This window comes from Mixophyes fleayi, chromosome 2 (assembly GCF_038048845.1).
Source record: "Mixophyes fleayi isolate aMixFle1 chromosome 2, aMixFle1.hap1, whole genome shotgun sequence".
NCBI lineage: Eukaryota > Metazoa > Chordata > Amphibia > Anura > Limnodynastidae > Mixophyes > Mixophyes fleayi.
This window is the reverse complement of record NC_134403.1, coordinates 284,810,221-284,830,421: the sequence shown is the minus strand read 5'-3', so window position 1 is coordinate 284,830,421 and position 20,201 is coordinate 284,810,221. Positions and strand designations below refer to the sequence as shown.

The following is a 20,201-nucleotide window of genomic DNA, read 5'->3' as shown; positions in this document are numbered from 1 at the left end:
GGAATTAGAAGAGGATGAGGGGGAGATTTGTGTAGGCGACGAGGGCGCTAATGAGGATGTTGATGAGGATGAGGTTGTTTGTGTAAGTCCTGCACCAGTGGCAACAGTTCTGGCACGTGACAAGAAAAAGGCCATTGTCATGCCTGGGCATAAAACAAAAAAATCCTCTTCTTATGTATGGAATTATTTCTACCCAAATCCTGACATTGTAGTGTATGTCAAGCCACAGTCAGTCGATGGAGGGACCTTAACCATCTTGGAACCTCGTCTATGTTACGCTATTTGACGAGAGTTCATGGCAAAGTGTTGGGAAAAGCTGAAAGTTCTTCCCAGAAAATTACAAGCACTGAAGAAAGCATTAGTCCCACTGCTGCTGCTGTTGCTGCTGCTGGGGGTGAATCGTCATCCCAGAGAAAGGCCAAGAAAAAGAGCAGTCCTACATTTCAGCAATTAACTGTGAAACAATCATTTGCTAGGGGAAGCAAATATGACAGCAGTCACTCAGTCGCCAAGCGAATCACAGACGCCATGGCTACCATGTTAGTGTTAGATCTGCGTCCAATATCCACAATAAATGCAGCTGGTTTTTCACAGTTAATTGAGGTTTTGTGTCCGCGTTACAGAATTCCATCGCGACACCATTTTTCCTGTAAAGCTATTCCACAACAATACCAAAAAGTGTGTAAAAATGTAGAGATTGCGCTGAAAAATGCCATTCTGCCCACTGTCCACTTAACCACAGATATGTGAACAAGTGGAAGTGGGCAAACCAAAGACTATATGACTGTGACAGCCCATTGGGTTGGTCATTCGCCTTCACCAGCAGAACCAGCAGCAGCATGTACACCACTACGTAACATTTGTCACAGGCAGGCCACTATTTGTATCACTGGCTTCACTAACAGGCATACAGCTGAAAATTTGTTACGAAAACTAAGAGATGCGATTGCTACATGGCTTATACCACTTGGTCTCTCCCCAGGATATGTCATTTCTGATAATGCCAACAATATAGTGCGAGCATTACAGCTGGGTGAATTCCATCACATTTCCTGTTTTGCTCACACCATCAACTTGGTGGTGCAGAGCTTCCTAATAAATAACCGTGAGGTGCAGGAGATGCTTTCGGTGGCCTGTAAAATTTCAGGGCATTTCAGGCATTCAACCACAGCATGTAGGAGATTGCAGCAGCTCCAAGAACAGTTTAACTTGACCTGTCACCAACAAGCAAGAGGTGGTAACTAGGTGGAATTCCACCCTGTACATGCTTCAGAGGATGGAGGAACAGCGCCAAGCCATCCAAGCATATTGCACAAGCCATGACATTGGGAAAGGAGGGTGGATGTATTTCACTCTTGCACAGTGGGGAATCCTTTCAGTGCTGTGCAAGGTGCTAAAAGCATTTGAAGTTGTGATGTGTGAAGTGAGTGCAGACTCTGCTAGCTTGAGCCAAGTTATTCCTTTAATTAGACTATTGGAAAAGCAGCTTGAGAAAATTAAGGAGGAGATGAAAGAAAGCAATTCCGCAAAGTATGTTGGCCTTTTAGATCAAGTACTTAATTTGCTTCACAATGATCCTCGAGTTATTAAAATCTTGAACTCGGATCACTACGTTTTGGCCACTGTGCTTGATCCAAGGTTTAAGACCTATATTGAGTCTTTGCTTCAAAATGAGCGAGATGTGAACTTTTGCAAGGAGCTATTGCTCAGCAAGTTGTCCGCTGAACTGGGCCTTGACTTGACGACGTGTCCTCCTTCAGTTTCTCAAGCAGCTGCTGCTTGTAAAAAATAAAATTTTCCAAAAAGAAGCAGGGAAGACACAAGGGGCAGACCAGAACAGTTTAACATCTGGGCTGGTTTGAAGGATTTTTCAAAAAAATGTATGAGCTTGCCCATAACTCCATCCTATGAGAGTATTAACATGCAAAGGATGGTGGAGGATTATTTTCAAGAGGTAATTGATAGACAGTCCCTTTCCTTACTGGGAAGAAAAGCAGGCCATATGGAAACCCATGTACAAACTTGCTTTGCAATAGCTAAGCTGCCCACCCTCCAGTGTGTACTCTGAACGAGTATTCAGCACAGCCGGGAACCTAGTCAGTGATCGCCGTAGAAGGTTACCTCCAAAAAATTTGGAGAAAATGATGTTTATAAAAATGAACTACATCTTCCACGAGGAAGGCCTTCACCATCAAAGACATCCAAGCACTGACTGTTCTCTAATGGCGGATTCAAGCGGCGATGAATTGATAGTCTGTGATGATGACATACACACTGATGAGGGTGAGGATGGAGCTGAAGATGATGTTGATAACATGTTTTTAAAACTTTCTATTTAAGTGTAGGGTGCAATCTACCCCCAAATAGGAAAGGGACTTGGGGCATTTCTATATCACGTACCGTCTTGAAAGGCTGCTGTTTTGGCAATTTCTCAATAAGGGTAGGGTGTCATACACAAACTGACCCCAAACTGGCTTTGTCCATTTCAATTAAGATTGTACAGTCTATAACGGCTGAATTTTTTAGTATTTTCTACAAGTGGAGGGGGGCCTATAGAGACAGAAACCAAACTGCCTTTGTCCATTTCTATTTATATTGTACAGTCTATAACGGCTGAATTTTTTAGTATTTTCTACAAGTGGAGGGGGGCCTAGAGAGACAGAAACCAAACTGCCTTTGTCCATTTCTTTATATATTTAACTATAAGTGTAGGGTGTAATATATACCCAAAGACGATGGCTGCATTGCCAATATGCATAGATGGAGAGGAAGACAATCTGGTTTGTGTGTAGAATTAGTGACGGCCTACCAGGGATTAAACTGTTTTTTTCATAATTTATTAGCTTTACAATTACATTACTTATCCAAGAAACAGGTGGAGCACTAAATTCGGTTATTATATGCCCAAAAAAATTGATTTTAAACAAAATTGCAAAACAAAACCAAAACACGCAAGGGTGGTTTTGCCAAAACCAAAACCCGAAGGTAATCCAGATCCAAAACCAAAACCAAAACACGGGGGTCAGTGAGGATCTCTAGTTTCCTGTACCAAGCCTTTGTTAATGCTTCATTCACCTGTTGGTTCTCCAGGCAACGCTTGACACAGGAAATGGACAAGCTGCATCTTACTGTATACTGATATAACATTGTTTACATAATGTTTTAATCATCCCCCAGAATAAGTCTATTTTGTAACCATCTTCATTGGTGATAAAATATTATTAATTAATATTAATATATTAATATTATATTATTATATATTAATATATATAATATTAATATTATTATATAATATGAATCAAGATATAAACAAAAATGGACACACAATTATCAATTCTACTTGCATTGTAGCAGCTACTGAAACAAGTTTGTGTAATGTTTTTCTTAAACACCACTTTCTAAAAATAAAAAAATGTTTCAAAGTTCTCTCTCAGGATCATTTTACCTATGCGGTGAGTCATTCAGTAACAACTTTACTTGACTTTAGAGTAGTTTTTAAAGAATCACACTTGTGCATAAAATAAATGTTCACAATTTGATTCTCATCTTTCTATATAATACTTAACTACATCTTTTAAATAGTCACTCATCTTGGTCACTGTGACTTGTATGTGTAGATGTTTTCCTAATGTCTTCAGCTTGGCTAACCACTTTTTCAAGCAATCTACAGGGTCTTTCTAGACATTGCCTTTGACCACTTGAATCCAAACTCTGAAGAGATTTTTATTGGTGGTAAACTTTGTTTGTTGTCTGCTTACTACCATCATTTAAAGGGTAAACTGGTTGAACACTATTTTACTAATATAATATAATATAATGCCTTCACGCCAATTTTGTAGATCCGTTATCAAAGGTGACTTTCTGTCCCATTAATAAAACTGGCATTGTTTCACCAAGACATTCTTTGTTGATTAGGAATTATCATCTAAAATTGTAGGCTTATTGTCTTAAAATGTTGCTGCCATCATCTGTTTATTTTGAATTCATTGAGCCAACATTCTAACCGTTTGGTTTAAAATACCTCATTAAAGCTGCTTCCCAGCAATTTTATTTTTCTATATTCTACTCAAAGCCAATTGTAATTGATAATAAACAATTAAGCAAAACAGATATTGGGTTCTCTCTTCACTTTAAGGTCCACTACAATGCTTGGTGGACTGGAATCGTTATGGCCAATGGAATATTCTTGGATAAAAGGCTCAGGTGTTCATTTTCCATCATCTAATATGAAGTATACTTTTAAACCTGGTAAAGGGTACCTATAAGATGGGATGTTATATACCATCGCTAGCATGTTGCATGAATTCTTTATTCTTGTCAACTGGCTCTTGTCACAGTATATAGAACATATAAACTCTACACATAGGGGACCCATTGCCCCAGTACTGTGAGGCAGGGATGCTAACCACTGTGCCACCATTCTGCCCTCGTTGGGCTGTGTTAATTCCTGGAGATGGTGCTGAATATTTTGGTTTGCATCATAGTTATTTCTATACAAAACTGAAGCTCTGGTTATAGTACATAGATAATTGCTGGGACAGAAAAAAGACCAGATTGGTTAGAAACCATTTTTATTATTTGAACAATACTTTGCTTGTGATTATTTATACACAATGTTTATCTTGTTTTAATCATTTTGTGTGTGTGCTCAAAGAATGTTCTTTTCAATAACAGAAAACATTTTCTTCTTTCTGTACAGAATAAGAAAAGAAGTAAATACTATTTAACAGGTACAATTAACTTATCCACTATTGCCATCTAGTGGCCATGAATCACTATATCTAAACTTTAAGTTTAGCAAATCTGTATTTCCAGTGAAATTTTAATATCATAATTTTCATAGTTGTAAGGCTGGGTACACACTACTGTGTTTTTAGCAGATTATCGGGCCAATCAGACAATAAACGACTCATTGGCCCGATATCACAGTAGTGTATACCCTGGAACGATGAACGATTAGTGTTCCAAAGCACATGAAATCGTTCATCAAGATTTTCAAACTGAACCTAAACTCTCGTTCAATGATGGAACAATGTCGTTCCAAATCTGCAGTGTGCCTACACTCACCTCACGACTGTCTTTGTCCTGTCCTCGCAGCAACTCCGTCACGCCGTTCTGACACGTCCAGCCCCATGGTAGAAAGAAAAGCACCAATGACCTGGTGGCAAGGGACAGGGTAACACTTTTCCCAGTAGTCTCTGCATGTGATTTGTATGCTATATGATCCAGTCACACAGCAAAGTCAGGGGGTCAGGGGGTCAGAGGGTTGTGAATTGTGTAAAGGGTGGTAATAGGTTAAGAGGGTGGTTGAGGAAAATTATAAGCTTGTCTGAAGAGGAGGGTTTTCAGAGAATGCTTGAAGGTTTGTAGTCTTATTGTCCAAGGGAGGGAATTCCACAGAATTGGTGCAGCTCAAAAAAAGTCCTGGGAGAGTGGAATAGAGATGCATATCTTGTGCAGAAAGGAGGTGTCGAGTTGGGAGATATTTTAAGTGAGGTGCAGTATGTTGGTGCAGTTTTGCTGATGGCCTTGTATGTTAGTAGAAGCACTTATATATTGGATTCATTAAAAAACAGAGACTGACAGAGTGGTTCAGCAGAGGAAAAATGATTTGCAAGGAAAATCAATCTAGCTGCTGCATCCAAAATAGATTGTAGGGGTGTCTGTTTCAGAGGAAGACCAGTAAGGAGGGAATTGCAATAGTCAATGCGGGAGATGAGTACATAAATTAGAGTTTTATCAGTCTCTTGTATAAGATATGTGCATGTTCTGGAAATGTTTTTGAAATTTATGTAACACGATTTGTGAGTTTGCAGTAGAATTTTATTTTTCTATATTCTACTCATATTTGTTCACCAAAGCCAATTGTAATTGATAATAAACAATTAAGCAAAACAGATCTTGGGTTCTTTCTTCAGTTTAAGGTCCACTACAATGCTTGGTGGACTGGAAGCATTATGGCCAATGGTATATTCTTGGATGAAAGGCTCAGATGTTCATTTTCCATCATCTAATATGAAGTATACTTTTAAACCTGGTAAAGGATACCTATGAGATGGGATAATGTTATATACCATCGCTATCATGTTGCAGGAATCCTTTATTCTTGTCAACTGGCTCTTGTCACAGTACATGTACTTTTGCGTTCCCTCAAGCGATCTAGTCCATCTTTGTCTAAAACATGTAGGCGCTTTTGTTTTTATTTAATGTGGAGGACAAATATGTCTATAGATGGGCAGTATACGAGTTATATAGTTAATGGTGCGGAAATAAAAAGTGAACTCAAGACTATGGGTCTGATTTAAAGCTGAATGTAAATATGCTCCCTTTGCATTTAAGCAAAGATGCATCTACATATCTGCGTTTCCATGTCTGTATTTTGAGTTACCTTAAATCTAGTGTTTAGATGTTTCCAGGACATGTGACAGTCATTATTGACTCCAAAACATGGATACGGTTTTTGTTAGGTGTAGGTCTAGGTCAATCTATCTGCAATAAACCGGTTATATAGTTTTGGTGCAGAGATAAAGAGTGAAGTCAAGATTATGTGACTAATTTAGGGTTGAACCTAAACATCTTAAAATATGTGCAACCTTAAATCTAGCACCCAGAGCAAAGATTCATTATCAACTCAAAGTCTTGCACATTTTAAGTATGTGAAAATTTACATCTCTTACCTATTTCAAGATCTGTGTAAATTTACATCTGTTACCTATTTCAAGATCTGTGTATTTCAAAATAAGATATAGGACTAATGTACCTGCATGCCCACACTGTACTGCACGTTAATACCCCTGATCTGCATATAAAGCGTAAGGGGCCCACAAGTGCAAGTTGCCGATGCGTTTTGTATGCATGTCCAAAGCACCAAGACAAATGTTTACATCATACAGATGCACTTAGATGCAACTGTAAATCAGGCCCTATCATCACCATTTATTTATATAGCACCACTGATTCAGCAGTGCTGTACAGAGAACTCATTCACATCAGTTCCTGCCCCATTGGAGCTTACAGTCTAAATTCCCTAACATATATAAACAGACAGACAGAGAGAGAGAGAGAGACACTAGGGACAATTTGATAGCAGTCAATTAACCTACTAGTATGTTTTTGGAATGTGGGAGGAAACCGGAGCACCCGGAGGAAACCAACACAGATAAGGCCATGGTCGGGACTTGAACTCATGACCCCAGTGGTGTGAGGCAGAAGTGCTAACCACTTAGCCAGCTTGCTGCCCAATGTGGGTTGTTTTAACCTTCAAATAATAACTGTTACATGTTATTGAGCATGCAGTTGTTTCACTGGGGTGGAGTGTGATGTGAGAGTAGCTGTGAGTGTCATCATGCCCCTACATTGACAAGACGATGCTGACAATCCTTCTAAAATGTTACATAGTTAAAAAAACGTCAATCAATAACAGTAGGTTCAGATTTATGTCCAGGGTGACTCTTACAGTTGTACTTATTTTGTAGTTTTATGCTTTACATTTTAAAGAACAAAAAAGATATATAAAATATAAAACCAATACACTATTTATGTTCAAGTACACAGTAAATCAGCATGAGTAATGTCGGTAATCCCTCCTCCGCTGCTGACCAACCACAAGCACACCATGTGCCGGCGCTCACAACAGATAGGCCAGAGCGCAGCTTCTCTCGTTACCTATCAGTGAAGAACGTCATTCAGCACGTAGTAGGTTGTGCGCATGCTTGGTTCAGTCTGTTGCCAGGTTTCAAGATGGCGGGGACCAGTCTAGTGGCTGGAGATGTGGTAGTGGACGCGTTACCATATTTTGATCAGGGATATGATGCACCGGGAGTACGGGAGGCGGTGAGTTAATTCATGTTTGTTAATATATGCAATTATCTCTGTAATGGATCGTGTAAGGAGCCCGGATATTAGTCACATGGACCCGTACAGCATCACCTCTCGCCGCACCAATCTCCTGCATCTGCTCGGATACACATTAAATGCAAGATGGTTAATTGTTCCTTTATAGTCATCCAAAACTAATGATCAGTATTACACCAAACTAATGTACGTTGTTTTGACAATTCTTTGATAGGTAGAGCAATACGCAGAAACACAATGGATGGTTTAAATAGTGTGTTTTCATAGTACTTTCTCATAGCCAGTTAACTCCAGATCACAATCTGCTGTTTGTCTCATAAGTAGCCATGCTTATTGGCTACAACGATAACATTTACTGCTTGTAAAAGGTGCTATAATGACTCCATTTCGAAGGTGTCGCGTAGTGATGTCAGAGTAAAATGTGATGCTAGCCTTATTTTATATATATATATATATATATATATATATATATATATATATAGCATACCACCGTATACCAGCAAACTTTTAGCACTAATACACATTATTAATACAATTGCTTACCTGTCTCTTCTTTAATGCTATAGCTATGAATGTAAATTCCCTTCTCTAGAAACCCCCCCCCCATGCGCTAAGTGGCCACTGTCCTATACAGCAGCCGCGGCGCTGTCAAAGAAGCGTCCGCAGCGGTGCTGTAGTACAGCACCGCCGCGAATGTTTATTAGACAGCGCCGCGGCTGCTGTATAGGACAGATCTGACGAAACGGAGCTGCGTGCAGCAGCTCTCGTTTTTTTTTGTTTTTCGACAATCCTCAGTGTGCCCCTCGCTCTGCACAGAAGGCTGTTATTTTCCTGTCAGCTGACTGAACATTTAGTTAAAGCTGAATGTAAGACACTCATTTTAAGGGTCTGTCTGCAGGGTGTTACTAACGTTTTTTTAAAATTTCTGGCAATTAAGCAGATTGCTCACCATCATCATTTATTTATATAGTGTCACTAATGCTGCAGCGCTGTACAGAGAACCCATTCACATCAGGCCATACTTGCCTACTTTCCAACACTGTCCTTCGGGAGGACAGGTCATGTGACGGGTAGGAGGGGGCGTAGGCAAGTATTGGAGCTTACAGTCTAAATTCTTTAACACACACACACAGTCAATGTGATAGCAGCCCATTAACCTACTCGTAAACCGGAGTACCTGGAGGAAACCCAAGCAAACACAGGGATAACATACAAACTCCACACAGATAAGGCCATGGTCTGGAATTGAACTCATGACCCCAGTGCTGTAAGGCAGAAGTGCTAACCACTTAGCCACCTTGCTGCCCTTCTGCAATAGGGTTCGTTCACCACATGTCGCAAATAAGTTGACACCAGTGGTTTAGAGCAGTGATGGGCAAACTACGGCCCGTGAGCCAGATCCGGCCCACTTAGAGGTTCTAGCCGGCCTGCCAATATTTTAAAAAATTTCATTAAAATATGCATAAAATTATTAGGGCCGACCCTGTGTGTCAGAACCTTCATTTTTATACCTTCCCTGCTATTTCCTCCATTACACTTCATCCTCCTTCCTAAAAGGACACTTCGTATGTCAATCACTCAAACACCTGCCCGCCCCCTAATGGCTGAAAGTCATGTGAGAAGAGATGGGCTGGGCCGTATACTAAGGCGGATTTCGATTGGCTGCTGTGTTGTCAGTTAGTGGCTCACCAGAAAGACGGATCTGCAACAACCTGCTGAAATAAGTGCTGTGTCTGTACGATCGCTGCACTTATAGAGGTAACACTGCTATATAACACCCTCCCGTCCCATTCAAAACATTTGTATTATATATTTCGATATTTGAGTTTTTTAATAAATTATATTGGCCCGCCTAACTTTTTTCTTTTTTATTTGGCCCGCTCCTGAAAAAGTTTGCCCATCACTGGTTTAGAGGATGTCTGACAGTGTATTTTAATACTACTCACCTGTACACTATCACATCTGATGCATAAATATTTGTCAACTTTTGTCCTATATGAGATACAGCATAGGACTGGAATATGTACAATAACAATGTACAAAAATTGAACCCCGCTACACCCAGCTTGATGGCAGTGAAGTGCATAGAAAACGTAGGTATCAGGACTGCAAAAGGCACTGGTATTTGATCAAACCACGTGGGCAGCTGTAGTGAGCAGAATTATTTTGCTATGTACTACCAAGAGCAGTATACATTCAACTTTTAACTTTAGTGTGAAGAAACCCTTTAATTATCAGCAAAAGAGTGGCACTAATAGCATGCTGAATATATTAAATAAAAAATAGTTTATTGCAGGTATATACAGAAGCTTTGATATCAAATGTATTGAGTGGAGTGTTTGATCCTGTTAATTTATACTTTATTGTTTGGTAACTAGGCAGCAGCTTTGGTGGAAGAGGAGACCAGGCGATATCGTCCAACAAAAAATTATCTAAGTTACTTGCCCACTCCAGATTACTCTGCATTTGAGGTATGACCTTTCATATTAAGTTTGCTTTTTTTTTTCACTGTTCTTGTCATTCCTATTAAGTAACTAATCTATTGTATATGTATGCCAAAAGTGACTGGTTCACGGCATAATTTACCGTATTTGCCGGCGTATAAGACGACCCCCAACATTTCCACTCAAAATATAGAGTTTGTTATATACTCGCCATATAAGACTACCCCACCAAATAAAACGTAAAAGAACATCAGATTTGATTTCAACATGTTAATTTATATTCGAATGCCTATGACATGCAGGGAAACTGTCACAAGGCTGTATGTTATCAAACATGTACAGTAAACTTAAAACAGTGCAAGTTTATTAGACGTAATTCACTAGTCAATGATAGAAGGAAGATAACAAATAGAGGGAGAGAGCAAGTGCACACTTACCCCTTGGCATAATCTTTAATGCTTTTTCATTTGATTTCCAGTCCCGATGGTTTTCTGTTACTCCATATTGTCTTGCAGCACAATTATTATGTTCCATGGCAAAGTTTACAACTTTAAGTTTAAAACTTGCATTATATTTCTTTCTGTTTGCTGGTGCCATGATAGGGTTGACAGGGGTTTGACTGCTGGACATTTTCTATGCTGTATTGTACTGTACAATGGTGCAGTAATGTGGTTGGCTGTTGGCTGTATACAAAGCCTGATTGGATTGGTCCCTGCTCCTTGTCTGCCCTCCCTGTCAGCAGAATGGGCCGGTCACGCCGAAAAGGCTGGCACCCCTGTATCGCTGCTGATGCTCGCCGCAGCCATGCTGATGACCCGCCGCGGCTGCATTGGATACCGCGCGATACTGGACCCGGTGTATAAGACGACCCCCCCCCACTTGGAGGCATGTTTTTTAGGGCAAAAAAGTAGTCTTATACGCCAGCAAATAGGTAGATATTTATCTAAATCTGGCTGTGTTATCTGCGTTGGAAGCATATCGGCTCTATGTCCTAAAAATAAAAGGCAATTTTTGAAATTTAAAATCTATTGCCTTTACTTCTGCTACCTGTAACTCCATCAGACTTTAATAGGACTTGTCCAGGTTTGAACAACTATCCCACTTGCATGTAGTAAATAGTGAGGTCTTTTCCTCAGACCCATCTGTGTAATGTCATGTGAACTGTAGCTCTCAATGCGTCCAGTCTTGTTTGTTTATGCTGAATAGAGCGCATTTATTAATCTCTGAAGACAACTGGATGGATGGAGTCATTTTGGTTGCGTTAAAGCAAAAATATATTACTTGAGTAACTGAAACTGTTAAATGTGTAATTTAGTTTGATAAACAATTAAAGTGGAACAAACAACATATAAAATGTTATAGTTCATAGTTTTTTAATTCCAATGAGTGGTTTAAGTTCATAATGGTAAATATTTCATTTATTTTGATTGATTGCCATTTTATTCTCACAAGGGGAAGAACATTTCTTCCTAACCCCAACTAAATTACCATTGGATTAATTCCCTGAAACAATCAAGCCAATAGTCATCTATTTACTACAGCTAGATATAGTGGGTTTCTTTGAACTGATTAACACAAAATACACTGTCAAATAATAATAAAAACTCAATTACAAATATTAAAAACAGTTTAATTATTCCCCTTTTTTTTCCAAAGCATCACCACCACCTTCGATTTCACCATTGTATTCCGTTGTGCGTTATCCTGTTAAAACAAATGGGTTTAGTCTAGAGAGTGTCGCACACCCAACAGATTAAATAGCTGTAAGCAGTTTGTTCTGTTTCCCACACTTGTCTCACAAGCTGCTGATACACTGCTTGGAAGCTATGTAGAACTTTCAAACCGGAAAATCACTTGGAACAGCTTTCTCTATATGTTTTTATGCTATGTGAAAATACTCTTAAGCTGGTGTCACATAGTTGTTTTTCATAATACCTCTTTTCCAGCTTTAGGGTCACACTAGCGGTTTTTATTCCACGTTTAAAGTGCAGCATCTAATTGATGCAAATTGAAATCATTCATTGCTGTGAGTAAAACAGAGGATGTCACACAAGAACTTTAATCACTCAAAACGCTTTTAAAACTGCTGAAAGCAATGTTTTGGAGAAGTGTCCAAAATGCTTAATAAAAACGATTTCTGTGAGGTTTAAGAAAACGCTGCAATAAAAATGCTATATAATGAAGCATGAGCACTGAAGCTGGAAATGGAAATGAGTTATAGAAGCAGTTATATGCTGTGCTTTAAATGTGGAGTGCAAAATGCCAGTATGACACTACACGTAACGTGCAGACACTCCAGCCATGAATCCTTCCAAGCAGTGCAAAATATTGTGCCTCCGAATTTCTCTTTTAATTTACTGTTGCTATCACCTGCACTGAGTGAGTGGATTAATGAGAAGGGTGTTTTTTTTTTTTTTTTAAAGATCAATTATTTCCTCTCAATAGTTACTAACTGGGAGGTTTGGGAGAACATTTGGGGGTATATTTTTCAAACCCCCAGTTTAGTGAAGTGAAGATGTTGCCTATAGCAACCAATCAGATTCTATTTATCATTTATTTAGTGCATTCTACAAAATGATAGCTAGAATCTGATTGGTTGCTATAGGCAACATCTCCACTTTTTCAAACCTGTTGTGTATATATACCCCTTGGTCTTTGTCAGAAGGGGTCATAGGTATGAAGAATAATTGTTACTTTCCTGTCAATTATGTTTTAAAACTCTCTTTTAGTAGTACTTAAGGTAATGGATTTGTGCAGTTGATGGTAGTATATAGTATAGTATACTACATCAGCTTTTAATATTTGGGGTCTGCCATGATGTCTCTTAAAGTGGATGGTACTATACTGTAAATGCTGAGAGCAGAGACTTCTTTCAGTGATGACAGAAATCCTGTCTATGCTTGTATATAATTTCTACTTTGCAAAAAAATATATAATATGCAAACGGGTTACAAGTGAGAATTGTACTTTGGACACATAGTGATACTGACATGGCAGGTTATTGATTCATATCAGTGACTCGAGCTTATAAAGCACTATAGTATTTTGGCAGGAGCCTGACTACTTTATGCTGTTGGGGAGACACTGCTTACAAAGGGTTATAAAACATCTCTTGTAATAGGAAAGTTTATAGGAAACAATTCAGTGGGACTTGGTTATCAACATACTTGCACAGTGCAGTAGTCTAAAGAAGCAAATCAGTAATTAGTTTGATTGCAACAGAATGTATATGTCTCTTAGTTGCTGTGGAAGATTTCACCTATGTTCGTGATTAAAACCCTTGCGTATCTACAACTGAATATTAGGAAAAGCATTGTTTTTGTTTTTTTTTATAATGTTACCTTTATATGTTTGCAGACAGAAATAATGAGGAATGAGTTTGAAAGACTAGCTGCTCGCCAGCCACTTGAACTTCTCAGCATGAAAAGGTAAGTCCCAGGTCAGTAGTAAATAAATTTATAAATGTATGCTATGTGCTTGTTAACCATATAATCCCAAAACTCCAATTCATCTCAAAGGTGTTTGCTAGGGTTGAGGCAGGGCCGTAACGAGGGTGGTGCGGGCAGTACCGTTACCCTGGGCGCAAAGCCAAGTGGGTGCAGCAGCCGCCCGCTACCTGCCTTTATACTTTAAGCCCTTAAGTTCCGTTTAAGGGGTGAAGAAGAGAGAGGGAGAGATTAACTAACCAGAGTTTGATGCTTCACTCCTTAACTTCCGCCGTGGAACGCATGTGCGTTCCACTGACAGGAAGTTAGGCATTTGCGTTCCAAATGCCGAACTTCCTGTCAGTGGAACATGGCGGAAGTTATGGACAAGCATCAAACTCTGGTAAGTTAATCTCTCTCTCTCCTCTCCCTCCCTCCACCCCCTCCTTAGATGGGGGGCGCCGGTGCCCTGTCTCGCCCAGGGCACCAAAATGTATAGTTACGCCACTGGGTTGAGGTCAGGGCTCTGTGTAGGTTAATAAAGTTCTTTCCCACCAAACGTTTTTTGATGGCCCTCACTTGGTGCATGGGGGAATTGTTATGCTGAGATAGGAAAGGGCCTTCTCCAAACAAAGTTGGGAGCAAAGAAATTCTCTAGAATGTCAGTGTATGCTGTAGCATAAAGATTTCCCTTCATTGGATCTAAGGAGCGCAGATCAAACAATGCAAAAACCGTTTTGTGTGGCCTACTACATTGTGGCTGAGCTGTTTGTGCTCCTAGACATTTCCACTTCACAGTAACAGTAACTTACAGTTGCCTGGGGCTTCTGAAGCAGGGCAGAGATTTGCCAAATTTGGAAAGGTGGTATCGTAATACAGTGCCATGTTGAAAATCACTGAAATCTTCAGTACAACCCATTGTACTGTTAATCAGTTAAGATTGCTGGGAACAACAATGGGTTTCAGTAGTGACTTTTACTATTGTGTTTAGTTTACAGAGGTTTCATTTTAAAACAAAGTAAAATGCTTTTATGAGGTGATCCTTGCAGCCAAAACACTCCTGGTTGATCCTGGCAGTACCATATGCTTGATTCAAAGATTAAGCAATGCAAGTGTAAGTACACACGACCGGTACAGTGAACCTGCGAATGGCTCATTAAATCAGTTTTAATGAGTCAAATCTCCATCTTTTTATTTTTTAAGGGACCAGGAAGAATTGGTGTAAAGCAGGGCTGGAAAAAATAATATAGAATTAAGAAGCCAGTCAACCAGCAGGATATTTTAAGGAGATGGGAAAGATGAGCACCCATTGAGATCAATAAGAATTATTCAAAAGTTCCAGAAATATTTTTTAGGCACATTTGGCTACCTGCTACTTAGCCTTTTCACAGGTACAAGTCTAACTTTTTTTTAAGATCATATACACTTGATTACAATGATTTTTAAAATGAATTATAGATGCGTTTTAAGGCACTGCACATCGGCCTCTCATCCTTCACCAAGCATAGTTTTGCACAGGTTATTTTCTTACTACATTTTTACCATCCTGGATCTGTCTATATCTTGACATTGCTCAGCTTTTCTTTTCATAAATCTAACATCGTTGTAGTTTATTTATAAGGCGCCACAGAATTTGCAGCATCATATTATCGACCGAACAATCTACAAATAAGTAAGGAACAAGAGAAACAATAGAATCGCCAAAAATCAATAAAAGAAGAGACAATAGAGAAAGCAACTAAATTAGAAGACACCACTAGAGGAAGAGTAACCGAGGGGCAGGGAAGCAAACTGAGATGATAAGGGTGGATGGAAGCGAGTGGAAGAGGTAGGGGGAGCAAGAGGAAGACAATGGGGCAGGGTAGCAAGTTGAGACAATAAGGATGGATGAAAAAACATCTGACTGGGAAAGACGCCAATCTCTGGATATCAAAATATGTTTGGAGCTGTATATATTGAAACAAATCAGCAAGTTTCTGTAGATAAGATATCAATAAATCTAAAGTCAGTAATGCAAATAGGCTGAAACAGGATGTTTTCCTTTACATAGTCATTCTGCAAGATCCTCCATTATTTCTCAGGAGCACTTTAGTAAAAAGCCTTATATTAGTGTAGAGGACATCTTATGGGATATGCTACTTAGAAGTCACTCTGGTTTTGTAATCCAATGCATAAATCATCTAGTGTGCTGCTTTGCTGACATAAAAGCATGGTTTAGTTTTACTTCAAATCCTCATCTTCAGCAAATCCATTTCCAATTACTGTACTTGTATTTTTGCTTATGTATAATACAGGGGAATGGGATGTTCTTTAGACGTATTTTTCTCGTCTGCTTTGGAAAGGTTAAGATGGATTCTCTTTACTACCTGCAGTGGAATGATTCACTGCATTAAATAACTTTCAGATACAGTTGGACATTTGGCTATAGGAAAGCATCCTGGATTAACAAGATAATAAATGGTTGGGATTTCAGATCATGTTTTCCATTTGTCCAGCAAAGGTCCATATTTATTTTTGCTGTACAGAATTAGCAGTACCAATTGCAGATTTTGTTTACATCATGCATAAATATTGGGTAGTGTGTAAATTCTCCCTGTATTTGCATGGATTTCCTCTGGCTGCCCCTATTCCTTCATCTGTCTAAAGACATACTGGTTGGTTATTTGGCTTCTGAATCAAATTGTACCTGATGTGCGTTTGTGGAAGGGAAATTTGGTTGTAAACTTCACCAGGGTAGGGAAAAATGTGCCTGGAAGTTCTGATGGTACAGAGTTGTGTAATATGACTGCTCTGTTTCCAGAAGTTTTTTTTTTGTTTTTTTTCCCTAAGATTGTAAATAATTTAATGGGAATTTTGGCTGTATTTTCTCTTTCAGATATGAATTACCTGCTCCTTCTTCAGGTCAGAGGAATGATATCACTGCATGGCAGGAATGTGTCAATAACTCAATGGCTCAGCTGGAGCACCAAGCGGTTCGCATTGAAAATCTGGAGATCATGTCCCAGCATGGCTGTAATGCATGGAGAGTTTATAATGAGTGAGTCTGGAAACTGGAAAGAAAACATAATTAAATAGACCTTTTTTTTTTTTTTTTCTTTTAGCTTAAATAAATTCACATTACAACAAATCATGTACCTAAAATTGTTCTACACAGAATAATATTATTCCTATAGTGATATTTTCAATATTATGAATAGGAGATGGCACATTTGTTTCTCTGCCACATATAACACATTGTCCACAGGCAGCAATAGTGCAATTATGAAAAGTGATGGCCTGTAAAGCAATATTAGGGAAGGGGGTAGGGTTTGGGAATTGAGGTTATCTTTAGTTCACTAGTCTTTAATAAACTAATGTTTCTGTTTTAGAAATCTTGTTCGTATGATTGAATCTGCACAGAAGGATCTTCAGAAGTTAAGGTGAGTAATTAGCAAATTGGTCTGTGCCGAGAGAGAACTACCACCTACTACAGTTATATTATAATATTATTCCCATTATTCCTCAAGAATCTTTTTTTTTTTTTTAAATAAACTCATGTTATTGGGCAAGCATTTGGGAGATTTCACCAAGATTGTCATGACAGATTGAAATCAAGATTTCAGTCATGAAATACAAGCACAAAGAATGACAACTGACTTTATTTGGCTTTGATTTAATAAGGTTGGCATACAATTGATAATGCCTGGACCTGGGAGGAATCCCAATTCCAATCTGCCCATTAATTTGGCAGTTTATTTTTTGCTATCTGAGTTGTGTTTTTTTGGAGAGTGGGGCATTTAACACTGATTTGTATTAAACATTTAAGAATTAGTTTATTTCCTGTTGTAAGTGTATTTTTGTTTTTCACATTAAGAAAAAGGATTCAGGATTTGAACTGGCAGAGGAAGAACTCCCAACTTACATCTGGGGCCAAGCTTAGAGAAATGGAATCAACGTAAGTGATTTTACAGCACATGTGTATTATAAACGTTTTAATTGAGAGAATGATTAGGTGAATATTTAAGCAATGTTTTTATTACTTTAGTACATTAGTGATTTTATTGGATCTTAGTTACTAGGCTGCATTCTCATGAATATTTGTTCAGACCCCAAAGAAAAAGCGGACTCCACGGTGTGCATAAGACAGGTTCACTTCAATGCTTTCTCCCTGTATAGATCTCAAAATTTGTCATTATTTAACATGGCAATATCTGTCAGCACACATTAGTAAGAATGAGAGCACTAAAAATAATTTGCATATCCCCCAACAGTACAGATTTTTGAGTTCCACAAGTGGTGGGGCTTAGACATTGCTCATGGCTTTGGTAAATATGGAAGGATCTGGATCATGTTTGGGGGCATTGACAACTGTTTTCCATTTTTCAGCTCTTGAATGTTTGGAGTTGTGGTCCAGAAGCAATGTGTTATTTGGGCAACAGTGTGTTGAAACTCTGAAATTTATATTGGGGAATGAGTTAAGCATTTAGGTTACAGATTGTTAACTGAGATTAGGAATTTAGGATTAAGACCCAAATACACGTAGCCAGAAAGAAGTGTACAGAATGGTGGTCCTCATTCCAACAAATGTTGTCTCATCATGGCTCCTCCTGGTGCTGGCTTCGGACCTTGACCTGTACACCTACTGAATTATAAACACACTGGTCCCAGGTGTGGGTGAGATAGTAACTAATCTTTGGTAATGATTTCTTCTCTCCACCTGGTTGGTGTGAAAGTGTTGAACATAAAGTAAAAATGAAAAAAAAAAAAAAAAAAGACCCCCCCCCCCCCCTCCTTTTTTTTTAAAAATATACTAGACAAAGGTCATTAATTACTAATGTGTTTAGTGAGCTCAGATCATAACATTCACATGCTGCCAACACACAGCCATCATGCAGCCTATTACAACATGGGTTCCAGGTGCAGTCATTATCAGTACTGGGTAGACCTCTTAACACATATCTTGTGGGTTCCCTCCATAACCCTGGCACCCAATACTGTAGTCCCAGCCCTTTATACTGCTCTGTAATGTATAGCCTCAGTCCCTAATACATAACCACACCTTCTAACCTTGGTTACTGTTCTTTAACTTAAATTTACAGTGCCCTAATTGAATTCCCAGTCCCTATTTCTAATCTCCAGTCTAACTCCAACCTCAGATGTCTATCCCCAATCCCTGATCCAAATCTATAACTTCAGTTTCTATTTTCTCGCCCAAATACCAAACTTTAGTACCCTTTTCAATAAATTGGATCCCAAGTGACCTGCTCTCATGATATGTGATGTCACTCACTAGTGACATGTATGTATGTAGGCACAATGTAAAGCCAACAATAATTCTTGTGTTGTGACTTATGCCCACTGGATGCTCAACTCCAGCAACTGAATACACAAACAGCAATGCTTTTCTCCTTTGTTTAATAATCGGATAGCTTTCAGATAGAGGTGTCTATATAAGATGTCATATTTGTTGGCAGAAAATGAATAATGCTGCCTAAAAAGAAAATGTTTTGTATTTCCCCCCCCCCCCTTTTAGATGATACCATTTTCTTGTTCTTAACTATTGTTTGAATATATGCATATTCGATCCTGCTATATCTTAGGTGTGCTGTTGTTTTGTATTCTGTATTCAGGTGGGTATCCCTTGTGAGTAAGAACTATGAGATTGAACGTGCAATTGTACAGCTGGAAAATGAAATCAATCAACTTAAGCAGAATGATGGGGAGAACAAAGAAAATATCCAGGATTATTAACTGTAGTTCCTCAAGAGCAACTAACATCTTGTCCACCATCTATTTTCCTCAGGTCTTTCTGATTGAGTAAAGATTTATCTCCGACATAGATGAATCTTTGCTTTTCTCACTGTACTTGTGTCTGTGTTTCAATTATATATAAGAGTACATACACTGGGTAAAATTGGTTGGCTGCCATTAATGACTGGCTAAAAATGAAATCATTTTGCAATGAAACATGTCATCTTTTAGATGGCTGCCAATGAAACACCCTTTGGAGTTATGTCACCCAAATGTTCAGTGAAACTGGTTAATACTTTACTGTTGACAAAAATGGAACCCAGTGTTTTGTTTTTTGCTTTTTTTATTTGAATAAAATTATTTTCCCTATTTCTTCTGCTTGTTGTACAGTCTATTGTGGTTACAATTAAAGTTCTAGAAAGTTTCTGCTTCTCCAATAATTCTTGAAGGGACACCAGCATTGTTCCTTTAGCCCAAACTCTGTTTTCAGATAACAACTATGCTTTTCAATTGCATTTGTATGTAGTAGACCAGTGAGTCCCAACCAGTAGTTTGGGAACCCATAGGAGGTACTTGAAGTGTTCCCTGGGGGTTCTCTGAAAAATAATCAGTAATGGCTGCACTATTGTTCTTATTGTCACGTGGATGGATCTACTTGTGATGTGTCTCCTGTCAGGTGACATATCAAGTCTGGCCAGGAAAGGAGGAGTTACAATTATCAGAATGGCCTGTCACCATCTGAAGAGTT

The 20,201-nt window shown here is 38.7% G+C and overlaps 1 protein-coding gene across 1 annotated transcript; it reads left to right on the top strand.

Moving 5' to 3' along the window:
* The first annotated feature begins 7,697 nt into the window (after positions 1 to 7,697).
* On the top strand, positions 7,698 to 19,822 carry BCAS2 (BCAS2 pre-mRNA processing factor). Its single transcript, XM_075196295.1, has 7 exons — positions 7,698 to 7,833; positions 10,233 to 10,325; positions 13,656 to 13,726; positions 16,599 to 16,760; positions 17,092 to 17,142; positions 17,577 to 17,657; positions 19,333 to 19,822. Exons 1-7 carry the CDS (start codon positions 7,741 to 7,743, stop codon positions 19,451 to 19,453), a joined length of 672 nt encoding a protein of 223 aa, XP_075052396.1. The 5' UTR covers positions 7,698 to 7,740; the 3' UTR covers positions 19,454 to 19,822.
* Positions 19,823 to 20,201: the final 379 nt, after the last annotated feature.

What these genes read in the sequence shown, in the direction of transcription:
- BCAS2 (XM_075196295.1), top strand. Translation starts at nt 7,741, where the DNA reads ATGGCGGGGACCAGTCTAGTGGCTGGAGATGTGGTAGTGGACGCGTTA. An exon ending in CACCGGGAGTACGGGAGGCG is followed by an intron (nt 7,834 to 10,232) that starts GTGAGTTAATTC and finishes TTTGGTAACTAG; the next exon opens with GCAGCAGCTTTGGTGGAAGA. An exon ending in AAGGATCTTCAGAAGTTAAG is followed by an intron (nt 17,143 to 17,576) that starts GTGAGTAATTAG and finishes TTTCACATTAAG; the next exon opens with AAAAAGGATTCAGGATTTGA.